We start from the raw sequence: 25,080 nt of genomic DNA on the forward strand, positions 1-25,080 counted from the left end.
ATTAATCTATAGGTAATTGACAGCACTGCAAAAACGAAACAGGCTTGTCTCTTTTGGAGTAAGTTTTATTTCATAGTTTTGTTCGGTTTTATTATGTTTCATGATCATATCTACGGACTGGAAAATGCTTTTACCGATTTCTCTTTTATTTTCTTGAAAACTAGCCAAAAATGAAGAAGAAAGGCTTTCGGCTAGTGAAATGATCCGGATAAACATCAGCTCATTCAAGAGGCTGAGCGTATATTTTCTATATATCATTATTGATATAGAGTCATTACTATTTACCAGTGTTAGAAATAAGAATATGCCCACTTGCTCCAGAAATTGAATAGCCAGGCAGCAGAGCAGGTCAAAATGTTAACAAAAATAATAATCCAAATATTTTGACTCTGATTCTGAGATATTTTTGTGATAAGGCAGATTTCCTCTCTTTTGGAGGAGAGATATTGACTTGTGCAAAAATTATCACAATATCGCAACTAGTGTAGTTGGACTAACAAAAATATGGCAAACTTAGATTTTAGGTTTATAATAATTTAATTCTGTTAACATTAAATCTTTTGCAAATTGAAATCTGTTACTAATCTGACACTTCTGTATTGTGGGATGATAAATACAGCATATTTGACAGTGAACTGCATGGATGTGCAGGCTGATCTTGGTCTGCATTGGTCGCAAAATCACTTGCCGCCAGCAGGCTAACTGTTAACTTTTCGGAGATGTGGTTTAAGCTAGGGCTATCAGTTTTGGATTGAAAATTTTGCATTCATCTATCAACTGATCAATATTGAAAAAACACATATTTGCAGAAAATGAATCATTAATTGCCACTTCCTTAATTTTATTTTCTTATAAATATAACCTGTACTGATATCTAAATACTCAACAATTAATTTATTTTGGCTGATTTTTATAATGCATCCTTTGAGAACAGAAGATTATTATATGAACAAATGTAATACTATTCAGATTGAAGAAGCTATAGAGGGACTATATGGCTGGTAAACAGAAGATGGAGAGGAGGCTAGATCCTTTCAAATTGTTCCTGTACCTTTCACTAGTAGGATTCCTCACTTTGATGTTTGTTGGATATACGGTGAGTTAATTAGATATTAATTTCTCCCACGTGTTGTCGGGAAGACATATAATGGGTTTAGTGCTGTCTGTCTGTCAGGCTGTCTGTCTGTCACAAACTGTGGCCACACATCCCTGCTAACACCATTGGACAGATTTACACCAAATTTCACAAGAGTGATCAGTGCCCAGCCAAGTTATGCATATCATCATCGTTACCAGGTTTGATGATTTTGAGTTAAGAACCTTGATTCTTCAAATTTTTATAGCCCGCGGCTTAGCTAAGTCAGCTATTACATAACTGAAATACTGTCGATTAAAACAAACAAACAAATCTTCAAATTTTATAGTGTTTCCACCACTTCTCTTATATTATTGGGCAGATTTCTACCAACCCTTACAAAAGTGATCAGTGCCAAGCTTCATTGTAACATGTTCTGTTCAGAGTTAAATGGCCCTTTATTCCTCCAATTTTATGATGTTTTGACCATTTCTCTTATAAGAGGTCAGACTTCCATGAAACCTTACATGAGTGATCATTTGCAAATCTGATTATGCATATTTCCAGCAAGTTTCAATTCAGTGATTTCCATGGGAGTTATGTCCCTTTAATCGTCAAATTTTATTCCACCAAACCTTACAGATGTTACCAGAGCAACGCTTATTCATACATATCTTCAACATGTTCCTGTTCAGTCAGCAGAGTTATGTCCCTTGATTCATCATATTTTACAGTGTTTACACCACTGCATGTATACAATTAGGCTGCACTTCACCAAACCTCAGTAGTGATTAGCATGAAGTGTAGTTGTTTGTATTATCTTCATGTTCTGATTAAAAGATTTTTAGTAGAGACATGAGCCTTGATTTGTCCAATATTTTATCTGTGTTACTTCTGCTATACAACTTGTTGGAATTCCACCAAACTTGGCAGGAGTTACCGCTGCCAAGCCTAGTTGTCTATTTCATTGGAATTTGTGGCATTTTACAATCTCGGCATGGTAAGTGGTGGGAGTCATTATGTTTTTCATGAAAAACAGCCTGTACCTTTTTCAATTTAACAACTGTATTTAGATTTTATTGCAAGAACATTGAAAGAAAAAAGCTTTTAACAATTGCCTGATGAATATATTACATGCAAAACATAGAGGCAGATGACAGTGATGCATAATCAGCAATAAAACCAGCCTCTAAAACACCTGCTAGAATCAACCATCTACTATGTTTGTTACAGACAAATTTTTTCAAAAGTTTTCTTTTGTAAATAGTTACTTTTATGGAAATATTGTTGTTCACCATTATTTCGAAATACATATATCAGAAATTGGATATTTGTTGCCTTTCAGGTGTTGACAGGGGACACATATGAGGATAAAGACAATACTTTGCCAGGTACATTGTGTGTGTAATGCTTGTACTTATTTATCCTTTACACTGCTGAGTTTCTAAAATGGACTGGTCCATCATCCAATTTGGGTAGTACTACTTGTCTGTCAAAGGAGTGTTCACTGAAAATTTACTGACTGAATAGCGAACAGTGCAGACCATGATCAACCTACACAAATATCTGCATTGGCCGCAAAGGGAGAATCACTTGCCGCCAGCAGGCTAAATATGTAATTAAGACCATTCAAAGAGACATCCATGACTGCTGTGTTTGATTCATTTGCGTTGAGGTGTTGGGTTTAAATTCCCATACAATTTAGATTGCTTCCATATGAAGAAGCTACCAATCTAGCTTGAAGAAGATTGTTGTTCTATTGGAGTGCCCGACCTTGACTGAAATGTTGTCTTCCTACATCATTAAAGCTCACCATTAGACTTAAATTGTACTGCTGTATCATAAATGTTGGTGAGACTACTAATTGTTATATTGCAATGTTATCACTGGTCTTACACTTTTTGAAACGGTATGGCTATTATGTTACTGTTACAGACTTTGTTTGGTTAAGTTTACACCTGCTTTTTCAACAGTATTTCAAGAAATCTTCAGCTATTTAATGCTAGTCAGTTGAATTAGCCAGTGGTCAAGAATTGTATGTTCTCCACAAGGACTGGCAACTTCCACACACATATATGAGTTTTTGTGGCCATTTTTCTCCGCTGTTACAGTAATATTTGGTTTAAGCATATTTTCTAAAGTCTTTTCATGAATAGTTTACAATATTATTGTTAAGGGAATTGGACAGAAAGCTAATTAGCTTACAGTTGTCCTTTCCCATATTACTGATTTTTAGTTCCAGCAAAAGATAGCTGTTTAAGTAGAAACCCCAAATTTTATATACTATCAGTAATGAAATTTCAAGATTTTTCAATAAACTACAAGCTTTTATTAAAGTCTAGCTGAAATGCTTAAAATTTGGTTGATATCCTTGCAGACTTTAAAGATGCCCATGATGATGACAGTTCAGCATTACGTGAACATATCTCTGACCCTGTCATTCTGTGGTGGACACCGTTTACAGGAGATCCCGGGACATACAGGAAATGTGGAGAGAACATGTGCTTCTTCACAGTAGACAGACATTATTATAGACATAAACAAACTAAGGTAAGAAACTCAGAAAGGACATATCAATACAACAAATTTCATAAATTTTATAAAAAAAGCTTCAAAATGTAGATTACCTTGAAATTTTAGTGTGAAATTAAGCGAACTTTTCAGTTAAGTGTCTGTTTTATAGTCTGTGTAATACTTTAACTTTTTGTATCTGCATTTGGACATTCCACACTGTTACAATAAGTCTGATATCCTGTCATATATCAGTGGTATTATCTTATATTTATATATGTTTATCAGGGTAAAATCTTGTTACAGAAAATGTTTTAGATGTTTTTGTCATGGTTGTTTGATCCTGATGATGGTCATCTTATGACTGAAATGGGTAGATTGATCAAAAATAAATCCAATTTCCCCTATGTTGACATTTTTATATAATTGTCATATGTTAAAACTTTAACATGTATACCATAGAACACTCCAAACACAAAATAAGTTACATGTATGTTATATACTACAACTAACTGTAGGAGACAGTTGCTTAAAAATTTGTTCCATTATCATATATATACAGGTTGCAGGCTTACCTGTTATACTTCAATTTAGCACAGATGTAGTACTTACTCAGTGAAAATGTTTATTAGTAACCAGATTTATGATTACCATCGGCCAAAAACGTTTACTATTTTACTGTCTTTAAAGCCCTATTCTTAACCTTTACCCTGCTAAATTTCTAAAATGTACTGATCCATCATGCAGTTTGGGGAGTACCACTTATTATTCAAAGAGGTGTTCACTAAAAATTTTCTGATTGATCGAATAGCACTGTCGCAAAAAAATCACTGGCTGTCAGCAGGCTTAAGGTTTAATAGAATTGTGAAATCAGAGTAAAATGGAAGTAGATTAAAATTCCAGTCAAATTAATTATTGACAAAGTTTTTCATGTATACAGGTGTTGATGTTTTATGGCACTGACATAAATGTTAAGGACCTGCCACTGCCGAGAGAACCCCACCATGAATGGGCACTAATGCATGAGGAGTCGCCAAAGAATGATTATATCCTAACACAGCCGGAGTTTCTTCCACTCTTCAACCATACCAGCACTTTCAAACGCGAGTCAGATTTCCCACTCACCTTACAGTATGTGGAGAGTGTAGCATGGCTGGAAAGCAACAAGTACCTTGTATCTACGGAGGACAAGTCGGCACTGCAGAGAGAACTTGCACCAGTCTTCTATGCACAGAGTGATTGTAATGTACCGTCAGATCGTGACAGTTTTGTTGAAATGTTTATGGAGTATATGAAGGTAGACTCATATGGATCATGTGTCCACAACAGAGATCTGCCTACACAGTATGTAATTTCTTCACTTTATTTTTATACTGTAAAACTTCTGTAAAAGATCTATTTGAGCCGCACCATGAGAAAACCAACCTAGTGCGTTTGTGACCAGCATGGATCCAGACCAGGCTGGTCAGGATCCATGCTGTTCGCTTTCAAAGCCTATTGCAATTAGAGAAACCGTTAGCTAACAGCATGGAACCTGACCAGATCTGAGTGGACTGTCCTAAAATGACCTTTCCTTAAAACTGAAGTTTGGTCATATAAAAATGTTTTTGTTTCTAAACTATTTTAGGAACTGCTAAATCAAGTAATCAAGTGTCTTATTTGGAAATCGAACCCAGGTTTCCTCCGCAATAAAAACTTTACTTCAATCTTGACCAGTACACCATGAAGGAATTCATACTTCGACATTTACTGGATATATAAAGCTTTATAATTTAGGCATTTTGCCTTCTGTGCCCTGTAACACACGCTTTTCTACTGTAACTACTTTGCATTTTTACAAAGTTATGCTCCTTTTCGACTTAGCAGTTTTTGCATGTAAGCTGGTCTCTCTGTACCAACTAATGGGAATGGGTTGAAACTTCACACAATTGTCCATTGTCATGAGCTGATATGCATTGTACAGGTTCCATAACCCTGTTTTGCCCCCTTTCTGAATTTCATATTCATTCATTTGACAAGGCTTTTGAATAATCGAGCATTGCTGTCATCCGGCAGCGCTTGTCTTTGTTGTCTTGCTATCTGGAGGTCAGTCCTTTTAAAGGTGAAATATAGATGTTGATATCTGTTTTCTAGAAATAATTTCATTTTTCCATCTCAGAAGTAATTCTTGAAATCTAGGAAATTGTACATAATTATTATATAAGGTAAAGAGGCTCTTCTCTAATATATTTGTGTTTTGTTTATTTTACATGTATATGGGATGAGTGACATTTTTCTCTTAACAGTATTTCATTTATATAACAGCAAATGACCTAATCAGTGTTTACCATGCTTTTATTCGAGTAGTGTCTTCTTCTCAATGAGTACCTCGACTTCCCAGCTTAAGTCAGAGAGGGGGAACAAATTATATCAGACATATAGTCTTCTGTCCAATTGTCACATGACCATTTAACATCAGAGTATCACAATTAATCCTTGTCACGCTGGACATGATTTATTCTGGTGACCAGTGTAGATCATGATCAACATGCAAATCCGTGCAATCTGATCAAGATCTACACTGTTCGCCATCCAGTCAGTATCTTTTTGTAGGCACCACTTTTAACAGGTAATGGTACTGTCCAAATTGAAAGTTAGTCAAGTTTATTATACCCACAAAAAGAAGTTTTGGGGGGTGTATATAAGAGTGAGCTTGTCAGACGCTCTGTTGGTTTTCATGGTTTCCGGATGATAACTCATGAAAGGCTTGACCTATTTTAATAATTTTTGGTATACAGGTGTAACATCGGAAAATACAGGTCAGGTTCTACTTTGGGCTCAGTAGGTCAAAGGTCAATGTCACAGTGACCCTGAACAATTAAACAGTTTCTGGATGATAACTTGAAAATGCTTGGGCCTAGGATCATAAATTTTGGTACACAGGTGTAACATCATGAAATACAGGTCAAGTTCGACTTTGAGGTCAGTAGATCAAAGGTCAAGGTCACAGTGACTCGGAACAGTTAAACGGTTTCCGGATGATATCTTGAGAACGCTTGGGCCTAGGATCATGAAAATTGATAGGGAGGTTGGTTATGACCAGCAGATGACCCCTAATGATTTTGAGGTCAATAGGTCACAGGTCAAGGATACAGTGACCCGGAACATTTAAACGGTTTTCGGACAATAACTTCAGACGTTTGGGACTAGGATCATGAAACTTAATAGGGAGGTTGGTCATGACCAGCAGATGACCCATATTGATTTTGAGTTCCAAAGGTCAAAGGTCAGAGTGACCCAGAACATTTAAACCTTTTCCAGACAAAAACTTGAGAACGCTTGGACTGAGAATCGTGAAACTTCATAGGGAGGTTGATCATGACCTGCAGATGACCTCTATTGATTTTGAGGTCAGTAGGTCAAAGGTCAAGCAAGTTTGGCTTTGACATTGGCTTAGTTCTGTGACAAGGCCATATTGTGGGGGTATAATTCGTCACTCCTTTGGTTATAGAAATTAATTGATTTATAGAAATTAAGCAGGGTAAGGGTTAAGCAAAGTGCCCATTTCAAGGTTTGTGCAGAAACGTCAGAAGCTCTGCATGCCATTTTCAGAAACCCTCCTATTTAGATATTCTTGTCCACCAGGTGTTAAAAAGTATGGGATGTGAGCTATTGTTTTTAATTAATTTGTTTTAATATTGTTTGCAGTTTGGTCAATCCATTGCCTGGTATGGAACACGAGGACTTCTTCCGTTTACAGGCCAAGTATAAGTTCTCATTTGCTATGGAGAATGCGGTGTGTGATGACTATATTACAGAGAAATTGTGGAGACCCCTGATGCTTGGATCTGTGCCTATAATACACGGTTCTCCTAAAATAAAGGTAATAATCCAGCAGCTTGTTACACTGATATATAGCTCAGTTATATGAGGGAAGTTTATTTCACATATGAAGTATCTGACATATGCTAGGATTTAATTCTCCCTTCAAATCACACATATTATAGTACAAATTGAAAATAGACATAAAGTATTACTTCAGTTGATATCATATTTTGGTAGGTACATAAGTGAAAAAAGTGTTTTATTGAACCGTCTACATTTTTAACCAAAATTATTTAAATAACTTTCCAGTCTTTTATAAGAATGATGATTTTTAAAAGAGAACATTGTTAGTTCTATTTCAAATATTTCAAAATTTGAGAGTGTATTCATTAGTTCACAATTCCAATATCTATTTATTTAAGTAAGTTGATTGTTGTGTTTGAGATGAACCCCTTGTTTATCATTTTGTTTCATGCATGTATATCAGCCTTTTATAACTTCATCAATACCGAATCAGATTCACACATTTTCTTAGCTACGTCAATTCCTTTCTGATGATCATGGATATGATTCAGACTTTTGATAAATTAGAAATGTGAAATTGGTGTAACTTTCTCTGGTGTTCATGCATATGTTGCTATGTTATTGTGTAAACCCTGCCTTTAAAACCCTGAGTCTCATTCAACATAAAGACATTTTGGTGCTTTATTCAATGTTTGCGTAAATCAGCAGGGGTTTACACCTGCATGAACATCAGAAAACATTTATGTGCTATAAAATAAATACTGAAAATCATGTGATTCAGAATGTTTTAGCTGGTATTGATTTTTAAGCATTTTGTAAAGCTTTCAAAAGCATCAGTCAAGTGATAGAAATCTGAAGTAGAAAAAGAAGGAATATGGTTGTAGTTTTATATGATACGCATTTAATTGGCTGGAATAATATCTAATTTTGATTTTTGATGTTTAATTATCTTTCTGTTTTAACTCTTTTAAAATTACAGTTCTCACCCTGATGCATGTGGGATGATGCCTATTTATGCCCCCGAAGGGAGGCATATTAGTTTTCAGCTGTCCGTCCGTTTGTCACAACGTTAACTTTTTGCATGAAGGCCAACGTTAACTTCAGCATGAAGGCCAACGTTAACTTCAGCATGAAGGCACTTTACTCACGAACAACTGAACCCAGGACCTTCAAACTTCATGTGCTGATAGTACTTATTGAGTACACGACCCCTACTGACTTTGGGATCACCAGGTCAAAGGTCAAGGTCACAGGGGCCAATGTTAACTTTTTGCATGAAGGCACTTTACCTGCGAACCACTGCACCCAGGACCTTTAAACTTCACATGCTGATAGTACTTATTGAGTACACCACCCCTACTGACTTTGGGGTCACCAGGTCAAGGTCACAGGGTCCAATGTTAACTTTTTGCATGAAGGCACTTTACTCGCGAACCACTGCACCCAGGACCTTCAAACTTCACATGCTGATAGTACTTATTGAGTACACCACCCCTACTGACTTTGGGGTCACCAGGTCAAAGGTCAATGTGATAGGGGCCAATGTTAACTTTTTGCATGAAGGCACTTTACCTGCGAACCACTGCACCCAGGACCTTTAAACTTTACCTGCTGATAGTACTTATTGAGTACACAACCCCTACTAGCTTTGGGGTCACCAGGTCAAAGGTCAAGGTCACAGGGGCCAATGTTAACTTTTTGCATGAAGGCACTTTACCTGCAAACCACAACACCCAGGACCTTCAAACTTCACATGCTGATAGTACTTATTGAGTACACGACCCCTACTGACTTTGGGGTCACCAGGTCAAAGGTCAAGGTCACAGGGGCCAATGTTAACTTTTTGCATGAAGGCACTTTACTCGCGAACCACTGCACCCAGGACCTTCAAATTTCACATGCTGATAGTACTTATTGAGTACACGACCCCTACTGACTGGGGTCACCAGGTCAAAGATCAAGGTCACAGGGGCCAATGTTAACTTTTTGCATGAAGGCACTTTACTCGCGAAACACTGCATGCAGGACCTTTAAACTTCACATGCTGATAGTACTTATTGAGTACACGACTCCTATTGACTTTGGGGTCACCAGGTCAAGGTCACCAGGTCAAAGGTCAAGGGGCTGCAGGGGCATTTGTCACCATTAGTGACAGCTCTTGTTTAATATATGCAATGTTGTTGAGGTTTTGTACTGAAATCTTTGCTGATTTATATGTTCTCCAGAATGTATGTCAATTTATAACACATGCTGTTTGTTTTTGCAGGAGCTTCTGCCTGACGAACACTCAGCTATTATTGTCAGTGATTTCAAGTCGCCAGAGGAACTGGCAGAATATATACAACACCTCAACAATAACGACGAGGAATATAATAAATATTTACAGTGGAAAAAGACGGGTATCACGAATAAAAGCTTTCTTCAGATGATGAAAGACAGATCATGGAGTATTGTAGAAACATGGAAGGAAGGTCGTTCCAACTTTGTAGAAGATTTTGAATGTTTTGTGTGTGACCGAGTTCATAAAAATTTGAAAAGAAGACAAGATGGTGAAGAAGAATTAAAATTTATCGCTGATCATTCACACTTACAATGTCCGGTTCCAGTGAAGTTTGCAGAAAATGTCGGCCAGTTTAACTGGGAGTTTGAATACCAGCAAAAGTCAGAGATGGCTCAAGCTGTACGCTACTTTGCTGATAAAAATATCAAGATAACGAAAGGTGATTTCCACTCAAAACTTTCAGAACTTGCACATAATAGAAGAGATGGATGGTTTTAGCATTAGATATTAAACTGTAAGTCAGCATTTTTACATATCAAGACAATTCTTCGATTATATACATCATTTCATGATCATATTTAACATTCTTTCTGTTTATCTTTTACATATTATATGCACACAACGAAAGTGTTAAATTTTGCAAAAGATCTGATTTTTTTAGCTCACCTAAAGTAAGGGTTTAGATGAGGAATTGTGGTCTGTCTTTGTCCATCGTCTATCATGTATTATCAGTTTATCACATGTGTATCAACAGTTGCAATACGCAGCCAGTCCTCGTAAACTTTTCAGTCATGGTTCTCCGCTGACCCATTTTCAAATTGTCCAGTGTGTTTCTTTGTCATTTATGAATGGATTTTGAAAAAAAATTGCACCAATGATCAGCCTGACATGTTGATGTGTCGCATGCAATAACCTTTAATCAATCTATCTTACTTTTTCAATTATATCCCTTTATTGACTGTCTATCCCGATTTACAGTCCAGTCTGTAACGTTGTCATTCATGGATAGATGTAAAAAGAACTTTGCACTAATGATCAGCATGACATGATGATGAGTCATGTGCAAGAACCATTACTAAGTCCTTCATTTTTGAGTTATCACCCTTTATTAGCTCCACTATTCGGAGAATAGGGGGGCTATTCTACTCGCCCTGGTGTCGGCGTGAGCTTTCTTGGTTAAAGTTTTTCGGCAACCTTTGTTTTTCTGTCATATCTTTGTAACTATTGCTTATATCTTACTGTAACTTCACATAAACATTGTCCAGCATACAAAGTATGTGCAGGGGCTGGGCCCATTATACATAAGGTCAAGGTCATCAAGGTGTTATACTTAGGTTATTTTTAAGGTTAGTTTTTCTGCAACCTTTGTTTTTCTGTCATATCTTTGTAACTATTGCTTATATCTTACTCTAAGTTCCCATAAACATTGTCCAGCATACAAGCAAAGTATGTGCAGGGGCTGGGCCCATTATACTTAAGGTCAAGGTCACCAAGGTGTTATACTTAAGTTTTTTTTAAGGTTAAAGTTTTTCTGCAACCTTTGTTTTTCTGTCATATCTTTGTAACTGTTGCTTATATCTTACTGTAAGTTCACATAAACATTGTCCAGTATAAAGACAAAGTATGTGCAGGGGCAGGAACCATTATACCCAAGGTCAAGGTCACAAAGTTGTTATACTTGGAATTATTTTCATGTTAAATTTTTTTCGAAAGCTTCTTTTATAGACATATCTTTGGTACTTTAAAAGATAATGACTTGAAATTAAAAATATTTCTTTATAATGTGTGTTACAGTCCCCTTAACTCTAATTGTATTTTTGACAGAATTATGCCTCTTTCATACTTAAAGTTTTTTGGCAATCTTCGCTTTCAGGATATAACTTTAGTACAATATAAGATAGACTTGAAACTTAAAATGTATCTTTATCGTCATCATCTGCATGTGCTGTAACAATCCTCATAACTCTGATTTGTATTTTTGACAAAATTGTGCCCCTTTCATACTTAATTTCTTTTGACAAACTTCGTTTTCTGGACATAACTTTGGTGCTATATAAGATAATGACTTGAAACTCAAAATATATCATTACCATCATCATCTGCATGTGTGGTAACAATCCCAATAACTTTAATTTGTGTTCTTGACAGAACTATGCCCCTTGGTGTATCTTCCCTTTAAAGTAGAGGTCTCTCATTGAGACATATATTCATTTTACTGTCAATCGCAGGAATAGTGGAGCGTGCTGTCTTACGGACAACTCTTGTTGAATTTTCTTGTCCAGGGCATAAATCTGAAACTGCAGAAGGGAATGAATGTAAATTGCACACAATGATAGAGGACATTTAGAGAATGTGCAGTGTTCATGGATTGTAACCTGCCCATATCTTACTTCATTAATTATCCCCCTTTATAGTGTCCATCCCGATTTCATTTCTGTCTGTAAGTTATTCCTGGGTGGATTTGACCAAACATTTATCCAGATATTACATATCAGTTTCCACTTCCATTCAGATCTTTACCTGATAAATTGAGTTTAATAATATTTCACCAGGTTATAATTTTTCAGAAGAATGAAAGGCTAAATTTTTATGCCCCCGGCATCTACTGATGTCCTGTCCATCCGTTCGTTCGTTCGTCCGGACGTACGAGGTTAAACAAATGGGACTGTTTTGTCTAGCATCAATACCCCTTACTAGAATGACGTGATACTAATGCAGATGTAACCTGTGACCATTCCTCATCTTCAGACATCACCTGACCTCAGTTTGACCTTGACCTTGACCTCATTTTGGACTTAAGTTGCTTTATATGGGCCATCTCTTGGTTAACCAAATGGGACCATTTCATCTAGCATCAGTACCCCTTACTAGAATGAATTGAAACTAATGCAGATGTAACCTGTGACCATTCCTCATCTTCAAACATCACCTGATCTCACTTTGACCTTGAACTTGACGTCGTTTTGGACTTAGGTTGCTTTGTATCGACAAGGATGCCACTGGGGGCATCAAGCGTTTATTGAACGCAGCTTCTTGTTTTCTCCAAAAGCAGGACTGGTAGTAAAATACAACAGGGTTATTATACTTTATCTGTGATGCTGTATTCCGTTTAAATTGACTTTGCCAGGCGGGATCACATGAGGCTTGCAAGCCTGGCATAATTTTTTTTAACCTTTATCATGCTGGACATGATTGATTATGCCTTTGCGACCAGTGCAGATCCAGATCAGCCTGCACATCCATGCAATCTGATCATAATCTGCACTGTTTGCCATTCAGTTAGTATTTTTATGATAAGCACCCCTTATAACAGTTAAGAGTATCGCCCAAATTGAAAGATGGACAAGTTCATTATAGAAATTTTAAATTTAGTATGGTAAGTGTTAAGAATATCAAATTTTCAAGATACTCAGGTGAGTGATACAGGAGAACAATCACATAAATTTTCCATTAATATAGGTGCAGTATAACTTCAAAATATCAAAATGTCCTTTTATAGACTGCTTTTTAAAAAACCCAAGACTGTTTGCTTTCAGATATACATAATATTCTAGGAATTTTGTTTTTATATTCATAAATAGACTTACAATTATTCAGCAAGAAAAGTAAGTGAGATATCAGTCTTTGATGAATTATTTTTCAATTGCTCAATGATTTTAACATTGCTGTTTGTAATTAAGCAGGAACGAATGTTAAAATCTGTTTATAGCTGTTAATTTATGTTAGTTTATGGTATATTGTATACCTTTGCAGTTCTGAACTTGCTTAAAATGTGTTAACTGTGATGAGTTAGTGTAAAATTGACCAGCGAATGGTTTAAACTTTGTATGTGAGTTAGTGTTATTGCCACAATGAGTAATGGGCAGAGTATTTTTTGATTTAGAGTTTCTTTTTTATAACATATGGCCAAGTGATTTATATAGTGACTGCTATGTTTGAGTCATGCACTTTGCTTTCCTGTTAGGACTTAATAAAATCTGCAAGAAGATCCCTTGGAAGCATAGAATGCAACCAAGCAAAATGATAGCAGACTCAGTTTGATTGCGTCTGTTCATTAGAGGTAATGGTAAGTACAACACCACTCATGCCCCCTAGCACCGGCTTAAGCGGAACTCTGTTACAAGTGTATTGAATGTACTCCATGATCTCAAAGGACCGGAAAATTTGACAACACTGAATGCAAGTACAGGGAGACTTTTTACAGAAACAACACCCTTACTTGAAATATTGTCTGTACAGGCACCCAAAGTCTTCTTCAGCCATTTGAAATAAGCTGGAAAAAAATCTTTCTGCAAACTGCAAAAATTTTCAAGTAAAAAAGCACTTATGGCAAAGAAATAATTTAACAAGTAGATGGCCAACATTTTACAGACATCAGTAATGTTATAATAATATGAAATAAAAATAAAGGTCAGCCAGACTCTACCTAATTGAAACTTAAAATAAAATATTGGCAAAACCTGCTTTCAGTATCATTTCCAGTGGACAGTTATATTTTATTGTGTATACTATTTAATTCACATATATGTATTGGAGTGCTAAAATGCCATCATAGTCACAAAGATGATTTTAATATTAAAAGATGGACTTACATGCTGTGTACACAGACAGATATATATTTTGAAAGAGCGTGAGAGTGAATTGGTTTAGACAGTTTTTTGGATTAGAGGTGTTCATATTACCGAGGTTCCACTGTATTATAAATTGTGCATTATATTTTCACTATTCCTTGAGTTAATATCAAGAATGTTTTAAAAAGATAAAATATTAGATGAAAAAAATAAGTGAATATATTACCTGATTAAAAACAGTGAATGTGTAGTAATTTATGCAGTATGTTAAATTTTAGTGATCATTCATTTTGCAATATCATAACATATGTTTTGTAAGTGACAGTAGATGAATAATCATGTGTTCCTAAACAAATGTTTTAAGGTAGCTCTGCATATTTGGATCATTTTTTTTTTTTTTGCACATTAGAATTTGATTAAACCTTAATTTCTAAAAGCTTAAGAATGTATTTCAAAAAGAGGAGTTTTTATGCTTGATTTTTTGCTCACCTGTCACATAGTGACAAGGTGAGCTTTTGTGGTCACCCTTCGTCCGTCGTCAGTCCGTCCGTCCGTCAACAATTTCTTGTCTGCACGATAGTGGTTTCATTTATGATTTTATTTTAACCAAACTTGCACACAACTTGTATCACCATATGGTCTTGGTTCCTTTCTTGAACTGGCCAGATCCCATTATGGGTCCCAGAGTTATGGCCCCTGAAAGGGCCAAAATTAGCTATTTTGACATTGACTGCACAATAGCAGCTTCATTTATGATTTTATTTTAACCAAACTTGCACACAACATGTATCACCATAAGATCTCAATTCCTTTCTTGAACCGGCCAGATCCCATAATGGGTTCCAGAGTTATGGCTCCTAAAAGGGCCAAAATTAGCTATTTTGACCTTGTCTGCACAATAGCAGCTTCATTTATGATTTGATTTTAACCAATCTTGCATACAACTTGTATCACCATAAGATCTTGGTTCCTTTCTTAAACTGGCCAGATTCCTATGGGTTCCAGAGTTATGGCCTCTGATAGGGCCAAAATTAGCTATTTTGACCTTGTCTACACAATAGCAGCTTCATTTATGATTTGATTTTAACCAAACTAGCACACAACTTGTATCACCACAAGATCTTGGTTCCTTTCTTGAACTGGCCAGATTCCATTATGGGTTCCAGAGTTATGGCCCCTGATAGGGCCAGAATTAGCTATTAAATTTGACCTTGTCTGCACAATAGCAGCTTCATTTATGATTTGATTTTAACCAAACTTGCACACAACTTGTATCACCACAAGATCTTGGTTCCTGTCTTGAACTGGCCAGATTCCTTTATGGGTTCCAGAGTTATGGCCCCTGATAGGGCCAGAATTAGCTATCAAATTTGACCTTGTCTGCTCAATAGCAGCTTCATTTATGATTTGAATTTAATCAAACTTGCACAAAACTTGTGTCACCATAAGATCTTGGTTCCTTTCCTGAAATGGCCAGAGCCCATAATGGGTCCCAGAGTTATGGCCCCTGAAAGGGCCAAAATTAGCTATTTTGACCTTGTCTGCACAATAGCAGCTTCATTTATGATTTGATTTTAACCAAGCTTGCACACAACTTGTATCACCATAAGATCTCGATTCCTTATCGCCTCGTGTCCGTCTGTCTGTTGGTTAGCAAATCCCTTCTGCTCTATAACTCTTGAACCCCTTGAAGGATTACAAAGAAACCTGACACAAATGTTCACCTCATCGAAACGACGTGCAGAGCGGATGTTTGGGATGGCTCACTTCAAGGTCAAAGTCACATTTATTGGTCAAAGGTCATATGACTTTGTTTTGTGGGTATATTGCTCTGCATTTGCGTTGCATTGCATTGCTTTTGTTTTTATTTGGCAGATCCTTCTTTTGCTCACTTACAATAAAAGAATTTAATTACTTCCCTTTTATGTTACTATAAATAGCTTATTTAGTACCTTCTTGTCCTTAAGTGCAATGAAAACAGGTGAGTGATATAGGGCCATTATGGCCCTCTTGTTTGCAAAACTGATTTGAAAATTTTGGACCTCAAGTTTTCATTATAGGAATCTATGGAAAAACCACAATTCTGACAAAATTTTCCAAAATGATTTTTTTTAAATATAGTTGTAAATCAATATAGTGTCTGTGGTTAAATAAGATGTATAGGTTCTTTTGCTTATTTTGTAGAGAATTGCCCATGATAAACTAGAACAGTGAATTTCAAGCAGGTTCAAAGGCATTATTTGGAATAATATCACATTTCAACAGGTTTTTTTTTAATATTTTTAGAAAGAAAGTAATATTGATATTTTTTGGCTTTTAAAAAATATGTACACTTTTGATGACATAATAATATGCTGGATAATTATTGTCCTATTCATATGCTGGGTCCAGGCTTTGTTCTATGTTGTCTGGAAAAATGGTGTTATGACATAACTTTTGGTATATCAGACGTGCAGAACTACCTTAAGAATCAAACTATTTTTATTATTTTCTTTATTTTGAGTTAAAACTTTTAGTATTTCCTTATTTAGTTGTTGTGACTTTGTATGGAAACAATATTACCACTTTGAAAAACCACCAGTTAATATATACCTGTGACTCACTGAGTCTGACTAAAGTTGCCCCTATTCAGCAATAACTAGCATTCAATTTTACATTCATCCAGTTATGAAAGGCTCAAGGTAAGCTACGAAACACTATTAAAGGCAGCTGAAGCAGTTAGGGGTGGGGTTGGAAACATGACCCTTTTGAGAAAATCGGTATTTTCCTACATGTATAACTTTTCTGTATTTTGAAGCTCTGCCTTCCATGCATCTACCTCGCTCACCTTGAGAACATCCTGAAGCACAACTGTGTATATGAGTGATGTTTTCAGTTGATTCTTGTTTTGAGGTTGACTGTTACTGCATAATATTCAAATATTAGGGGAACAAAATTTTACTTTTTTTTTATTTATTTATCTGCTAAAAACTGTGATTATTTAAGAATATATTCCATACTTTACTTTTATTGTTTGTAGTTAATATAATTATCTAAATAATCAAGGGTTTTTATAGTTTTTTTTTCTCTGGTTTGGGACAGTTAAGAGTTATTACCAGACTTTTACCAGAGTTTAATTGTAAATCAAACAATTAGCCATGGAGAGAGCTTGATTTTTATACACCCGTCTCTGAAAGAGCGGGGCGTATTATGTGAACACCCATGGTGGGCGGGCGGTCGGCGTCCAAAAGCATGTCTGCTCTTTAAGTCAAACAGTTTTCATCCGATCTTCACCAAACTAATTGTGACAGTGTTTGTGGGCATAATATCTCGGCCGAGTTCGATAACCAGCAAAATCGCCCCAGGCACTCTTGAGTTACGGCCCTTGAAATACTCATAATCTGCTAATTTAGCCTTGTCTGCCATCTAAGTCAAACAGTTTTCATCCGATCTTCACCAAACTTGGTGACAATGTTTGTGGGCATAATATCTCAGCCAAGTTCGATAACTAGCAAAATTGCCCTAGGCACTCTTGGATTATGGCCCTTGAATTACTCGAAAAACTGTGAAATTTAGCCTTGTCCACTCTCAACGTCAAACAGTTTTCATCCGATCTTCCACAAACTTGCAGATAATGTTTATGGGCATAATGTCTCAGCCAAGTTCGATAACCAGCCAAATGGCCTCAGGCACTCTTGAATTATGGTCCTTGAATTACTCGAAATCTGCAAATTTAGCCTTGTCCGCTCTCTAAGTCAAACAATTTTCATCCGATCTTCACCAAACTTGCTAATAATGTAGTGGGCATAATATCTTGGCCAAGTTCAATAACTAGCCAAATCGCCACAGGCACTCTTGGATTATGACCCTTGATTTAGGCCAGATTCGAGACGGGCTTATTTTGTGACAGTCTGCCACTCTTGTTTTCATTCTAACATGCTCATAGAAATATTAGAATAGAAAAGTTGCTAATATACATTTATTTTATTGCAGTGCCATAATTTTTTCTTAATGGTCGACTCTTGAAATTGTTTATTGCAGAATGTTCTGTGCTTTATCAAGTCATATTCACTTTTTTATATTGTAAGCCTTATGTTTTTGTTATTTATGGTCATTGTTTGTCAGTATATTATATTCACAGTCTTTCCCAGGGAGAATCTTTATATAGATCATGTTACATTTTGTCATGAACTATTTTGGAGGAGCTTCTCGGAGGTCATGCATGCTTGTTTAAATATGTCACATTGTCATGTGTGACACACTTTGGGCAGACACAGTGGTACACTGGTAACACTGTCTGACTTCTATAACAAAGGGTCACAAGTTCAAGTTCAGGCTTATCCAACTAAAATTACTAATGTTGGGAAAAGAGTCCTGTGTATTAGAAGTTCACACCTGGCACATTGAAGAACCAGGGAAGCTGCTTCTGGCATTGTTGCTTCTTCAGAATCTTCCACTGTCCTCCAAATAAAATTACTAGTCTTCTGAAGGAGTCATCCATATGTGTTACCGTAGGTGACTGTAGATAATCTTGAATGCAAACAAAACATGACACTGACACACGTGTTTTAATGGATGTTGCCTGTAGAACACATACATGTATATGTAAAAGAACTTTCTTTTTTCCAACAGTTTCTGTTAGTGGATGACTTTGTACCTTTGAAGATTTATAACGTCAGAAGTATTTTACCCTGGGTTAATGGTTTTGCTTGAAACAAGAAAGACAACAAATTAAACTGTAATGAAAGGACATGAATGGAAGTCCGCTGCTTATGGTTTATTTATACTGATACTGACTACGGTCAAAACTGATAGAGATTCAAAGCTGAGACACTTATGTTGTAATATGAATGATGATTTTTGTAAACTTTTCCGGTTTTTAGCTCACCTGTCACAAAGTGACAAGGTGAGCTTTTGTGATCGCGCGGTGTCTGTCGTCCGGCGTCCGTGCGTGCGTCCGTAAACTTTTCCTTGTGACATCTCTAGAGGTCACATTTTTCATGGGATCTTTATGAAATGGGTCAGAATGTTCATCTTAGTAAATTCTAGGTCAAGTTCGAAACTGGGTCACGTGCCTTCAAAAAGTAGGTCAGTAGGTCTAAAAATAGAAAACCCTTGTGACCACTCTAGAGGCCATAATTTTCAATGGATCTTCATGAAAATTGGTCAGAATGTTCAGCTTGATGATTTCTAGGTCAAGTTCGAAACTGGGTCACGTGCGGCCAATAACTAGGTCAGTAGGTCTAAAAATAGAAAAACGTTGTGACCACTCTAGAGGCCATAATTTTCAATGGATCTTCATGAAAGTTGGTCAGAACGTTCACCTTGATGATATCTAGGTCAAGTTTGAAACTGGGTCACGTGCCGTCAAAAACTAGGTCAGTAGGTCAAATAATAGAAAAACCTTGTGACCTCTTTAAAGGCCATATTTTTCATGGGATCTGTATGAAAGTTGGTCTGAATGTTCATCTTGATGATATCTAGGTCAAGTTCGAAACTGGGTCACGTGCCGTCAAAAACTAGGTCAGTAGGTCTACAAATAGGAAAACCTTGTGACCTCTCTAGAGGCCATATTTTTCATGGGATCTGTATGAAAGTTGGTCTGAATGTTCATCTTGATGATATCTAGGTCAAATTCAAAACTGGGTCACATGCGGTCAAAAACTAGGTCAGTAGGTCTAAAAATAGAAAAACCTTGTGACCTCTCTAGAGGCCATATTTTTCATGGGATCTGTATGAAAGTTGGTCTGAATGTTCATCTTGATGATATCTAGGTCAAGTTCGAAAGTGGGTCATGTGCCCTCAAAAACTAGGTCAGTAGGTCAAATAATAGAAAAACCTTGTGACCTCTCTAAAGCCATATTTTTCATGGGATCTGTATGAAAGTTGGTCTGAATGTTCATCTTGATGATATCTAGGTCAAATTCAAAACTGGGTCACGTGCGGTCAAAAACTAGGTCAGTAGGTCTAAAAATAGAAAAACCTTGTGACCTCTCTAGAGGCCATATTTTTCATGGGATCTGTATGAAAGTTGGTCTGAATATTCATCTTGATGATACCTAGGTCAAGTTCGAAACAGGGTCATGTGTGGTCAAAAACTAGGTCAGTAGGTCTAAAAATAGAAAAACCTTGTGACCTCTCTAGAGGCCATACTTATATATGGATCTCCATAAAAATTGGTCAGAATGTTCACCTTGATGATATCTAGGTCAAGTTTGAAACTGGGTCACGTGCCATAAAAAACTAGGCCAATAGGTCAAATAATAAAAAAACCTTGTGACCTCTCTAGAGGCCATACTTTTCATGGGATCTGTATAAAAGTTGGTCTGAATGTTCATCTTGATGATATCTAGGTCAAGTCTGAAACTGGGTCAACTGCGGTCAAAAACTAGGTCAGTAGGTCTAAAATTATTTAAATCTTTTGACCTCTCTAGAGGCCATTTTTTCAATGGATCTTCATGAAAATTAATCTGAATGTTCACCTTGATGATATTTAGGTCAGTTTCGAAACTGGGTCACGTGCGGTCAAAAACTAGGCCAGTAGGTATAAAAATAGAAAAACCTTGTGACCTCTCTAGAGGCCATATTTTTCATGAGATCTTCATGAAAATTAGTGAGAATGTTCACCTTGATGATATCTAGGTTAAGTTCAAATCAGGGTCACGTACCTTTGAAAACTAGGTCAATAGGTCAAATAATAGAAAAACCTTGTGACCTCTCTAGAGACCATATTTTTCAATGAATCTTCATGAAAATTGGTCAGAATTTTTATCTTGATAATATCTAGGTCAAGTTCAAAACTTGGTCACATGAGCTCAAAAACTAGGTCACTATGTCAAATAATAGAAAAAATGACGTCATACTCAAAACTGGGTCGTGTGGGAAGAGGTGAGCGATTCAGGACCATCATGGTCCTCTTGTTGTATGAAATACATTGCATGCCTCAGCGAACACTTTAAGCATGCCCTATGTGTTTCAAGGGTCATTCCTTAATCATGTTTTATACATATTAAAACTAAAATCGTATAGCAGTATGTTAGAAACACAGTAATGAGAATCAGTACTGATTGTTTAGCAGTTTGATTTTACATCAAAAACTATTTGTAAACTAGCATGAAGTCACATTACACATTATACAGTCTGTTATACCACAAGTGGTAAATTAGGTTTTGAGGTTATAAAACCGAAGTTGGAGACTTATGTCAGAATGAAGCCTTACCATTGGCTGATTTCAAAATTTTTCTCAGAAACAACCAATCAGATGTTGCAGATTTGAGACTAGTCCCGAAGTCAGTTTTATAGCATCCAACTAGTGCTACCCATTGTAGAATTATTGTATCTTAGTTTTAATGTCATATCAAGACTGTTAACCTGTATGATGCCACATTGCCTGTCTAGCCTTGTCATGTTACATGAAATTGGCTTTATAACCCTGCCATGTCACATAAAATTACCTGTATATAGCCCTTTGATGTCACATGAAATAAACTGTAGTTTTGATGTATAGTCCCATGATGTTACTTGAAATTGGCTGTATACTCGCATGATCTCACATGAAAATGGTTGTATAGCCCTGTGATGTCACGTGAATTTGACTAGTCTGTGGTGTCGCATAAAATTGGTAATATAGCCCTGTGATGTATAGTACCATGCTGTCACTTGAAATTGGCTGTATACCTGCACAATCTCACATCAGATTGACAGTATAGTTCCATGTCACATGAAATTTGCAGTATACCTGCACAATCTAACGTGAAACTGGTATAGTTCCATGATGTCACATGAAATTTACTATGCAGCCTGTGGTGTCACATGAAATTTGCAGTATAGCCATGTGATGTCACATGAAAGTGTCAGTATAGTCCATGATGTCCAATGAAATTGACTGTATAGTCCTGTGATGTCACATGCAATTGACTGTTTAGTCCTGTGATGTCACATGCAATTGACTGTATAGTCCTGTGATATCACATGAAATTACCTGTTCAGCATTGTAATGTGAAATAGTAGGCTGATTGAAAATGAGGATAATTCCAAATTTGTATAATATCAGTAAGATAGTAGAATTATACATGTACTACAATACTAGTGTTACATTAGAAATGATTGTATTACCATTATAATTTACAATGTAAAAAGTAGTAATTGTCTATATATGATGTCATATCATTGACTAATCTTAAACAAAATTTAATACAAAATGTATGATTTCTTTAAAATTGTTATTTTTATCAGCATGATAACATTATGAGAAAATGATAGTTATGTTACTCTGCTATACACAGCAAGTACACTTTGGTATAACAGTATATTCGAGCCGTGCCATGAGAAAACCGACATAGTGGCTTTGCGACCAGCATGGATCCAGACCAGCCTGCGCATCCACGCAGTCTGGTCAGGATCCATGCTGTTCACTTTCAGAGCCTATTGGAATTAGAGAAACTGTTAGCGAACAGCATGGATCCTAACTGTTAGCGAACAGCATGGATCCTGACCAGACTGCGCGGATGCGCAAGCTGGTCTGGATCCATGCTGGTCGCAAACGTTTTATGTTGGTTTTCTCATGGCATGGCTCATTTATTGTGCTATATATACAACAGAAACAATTTGTTTTGTGTTTTTTCCTTGTTGTATTGCACAAAGATTTATTTTACACAAGTATGATTCCATGCCATGGATTAAGGAGTATCAGTTCAACAGATTTATCTGTCAGTTATTTCTGTTTATTTGTAATAGTTTTAGGCTTTGTACGGTTTGAACCCCAAAAGGGTTTGAATTGTCACCTACATTTCATAGTCAGACACTCATCTGCTGTTCTGATCTGCAATGAGATTGCATGTTTAAATGTTTCATGTATATTATTTTAATTACTTAATCAAATTTATTGGGGTAAAAGTAGGTTTTTATGCTTTTTTATTGTATGAAAAAATGTTTCTATGGTTATATTTTGGATCTATTGGTGAAGGTTTTGATATTATTTGAATTTTTGTCAAAAGTTTCTTGTTTAATTCTATTTTTATTACACAAAAATAGCCTTGATCAATATGTATTTTACATATTTTGCTGTATTTCAATTTAAAAAAAAAAAAAATTGCTAGATCTATTATTATGTTTTAGTTTTTTAAATGTTTTGCTGTGTGAAAAAAGTAAGAACAAAAAAAAAACATTTTCTATAAGTTATTATAAGTCTATAAGTGATTTTGATTCATGAAACAAAATTCTAACACGGAAAAGGGAAGAAGTTTATTTCTACTTCTATTTGTTGTTGTTGTTGTTTACACTGCTCATGAAAAATGAAGAATGTGGGGCAAAATAGCCCCTGGACAAAAAACCCCTTTTCAGTTTGACCAAGGTGGATAAAAATTCAGTGATAGTATCTTTTTCTTGCATGTCATATTTCTTATTGTTCAGCAGGTAATAATAAAAAGTAAAATTGAACTTACTATAAATGACTTTGTTTATAGCACTATTTTCTTACAAAGAAACAAAACATAGAAAATTAACATTTTTAAGCATGAAAGATATCAAGATGTTTCCAGTTTTGTTTTATCATCTAAAGCTTAATTTCCTAAATTAATCTTGTTTTAATTAAAAAAATATACGATAAGAACAAAGAGTAACTAGTAGGGCATTCATTTTTTAGCTCATCTGATTTTTTGAAAAAAAATGATGAGTTATTGTCATTACTTGATCGGTGTCGGCGTCGGCGTTGCCTGGTTAAGTTTTATGTTTAGGTCAGCTTTTCTCCTAAACTATCAAAGCTATTGCTTTGAAACTTGCAACACTTGTTCACCATCATAAGCTGACCCTGTACATCAAGAAACATAACTCCATCCTGCTTTTTGTGAGAATTATGGCCCCTTTTGTACTTAGAAAATATCAGATTTCTTGGTTAAGTTTTATGTTTAGGCCAACTTTTCTCCTAAACTATCAAAGCTATTGCTTTGAAACTTGCAACACTTGTTCACCATCATAAGCTGACCCTGTACATCAAGAAACATAACTCCATCCTGCTTTTAGCAAGATTTATTACCCCATTTGGACTTAGAAAATCAGTTTTCTTGGTTAAGTAATATGTTTAAGTCAGCTTTTCTCATAAACTATCAAAGCTATTGCTTTAAAACTTGCAACACTTGTTCACCATCATAAGCTGACCATGTAAGGCAAGAAACATAACTCTGTCCTGCTTTTTGCAAGAATTATGGCCCTTTTTGGACTTAGAAAATCATGGGTAGGGCAATTTTTCTATACAAAAAAAAATCAGATGAGCGTCAGCACCCGCAAGGCGGTGCTCTTGTTTTACCTGTTCTGACATAAAAGATAAAAGTTATTACACATATTTATTACATTGATGATAATACAAATTATTATGTGTCATTTACTGCCTGAAAGTCATCTTAAACCCTGATCATGAGGTGTAAAATGGAGTTTTCCAGCACCAGCGAAAACACCAGAATCCCCTATCCACATGTATGCAAGAGAATTGTATCTACTTTCAAGTTGGCCATATTTTCTTCAGATGGAATTTTGTCCAGGAGTGATTTTATCCATATTCAAAAAATAATACTTTGATATGTTTGTTATTGTAGTATTGGTGTTGAAACACTAAATTGTTATGTCTTTTTGTGTATTGTTTAGGTGAATGTTGTTGCTGCATTGAACAATAAACATGATAGATCTGTTTGTAATATTTTGTTTTATGTGGTTTGCTGAGGCTTAGTATGAAAATATCCTCCAATTATATGCCTTTCCAGGATAAAGTGTTATTTACATCTCCTGTTGCAGTAAATGGAGACATTGTTTTCTGTGACTGTTTGTGGCTGTTTGTTGCTCAC

General features: G+C 35.9%; 1 protein-coding gene across 1 annotated transcript; it reads left to right on the forward strand.

Annotated features, from left to right (window-relative positions):
• Nucleotides 1-6: 6 nt before the first annotated feature.
• On the forward strand, nt 7-24,928 carry LOC123563049 (alpha-(1,3)-fucosyltransferase 10-like). Its single transcript, XM_045355615.2, has 7 exons — nt 7-58; nt 970-1,096; nt 2,421-2,466; nt 3,453-3,625; nt 4,527-4,930; nt 7,274-7,448; nt 9,681-24,928. The coding sequence occupies exons 2-7, from the start codon at nt 995-997 to the stop codon at nt 10,191-10,193; spliced, it is 1,413 nt and encodes a 470-aa protein (XP_045211550.2). The 5' UTR covers nt 7-58; nt 970-994; the 3' UTR covers nt 10,194-24,928.
• Nucleotides 24,929-25,080: the final 152 nt, after the last annotated feature.

This window comes from Mercenaria mercenaria, chromosome 2, assembly GCF_021730395.1.
Source record: "Mercenaria mercenaria strain notata chromosome 2, MADL_Memer_1, whole genome shotgun sequence".
NCBI classification, from domain to species: domain Eukaryota; kingdom Metazoa; phylum Mollusca; class Bivalvia; order Venerida; family Veneridae; genus Mercenaria; species Mercenaria mercenaria.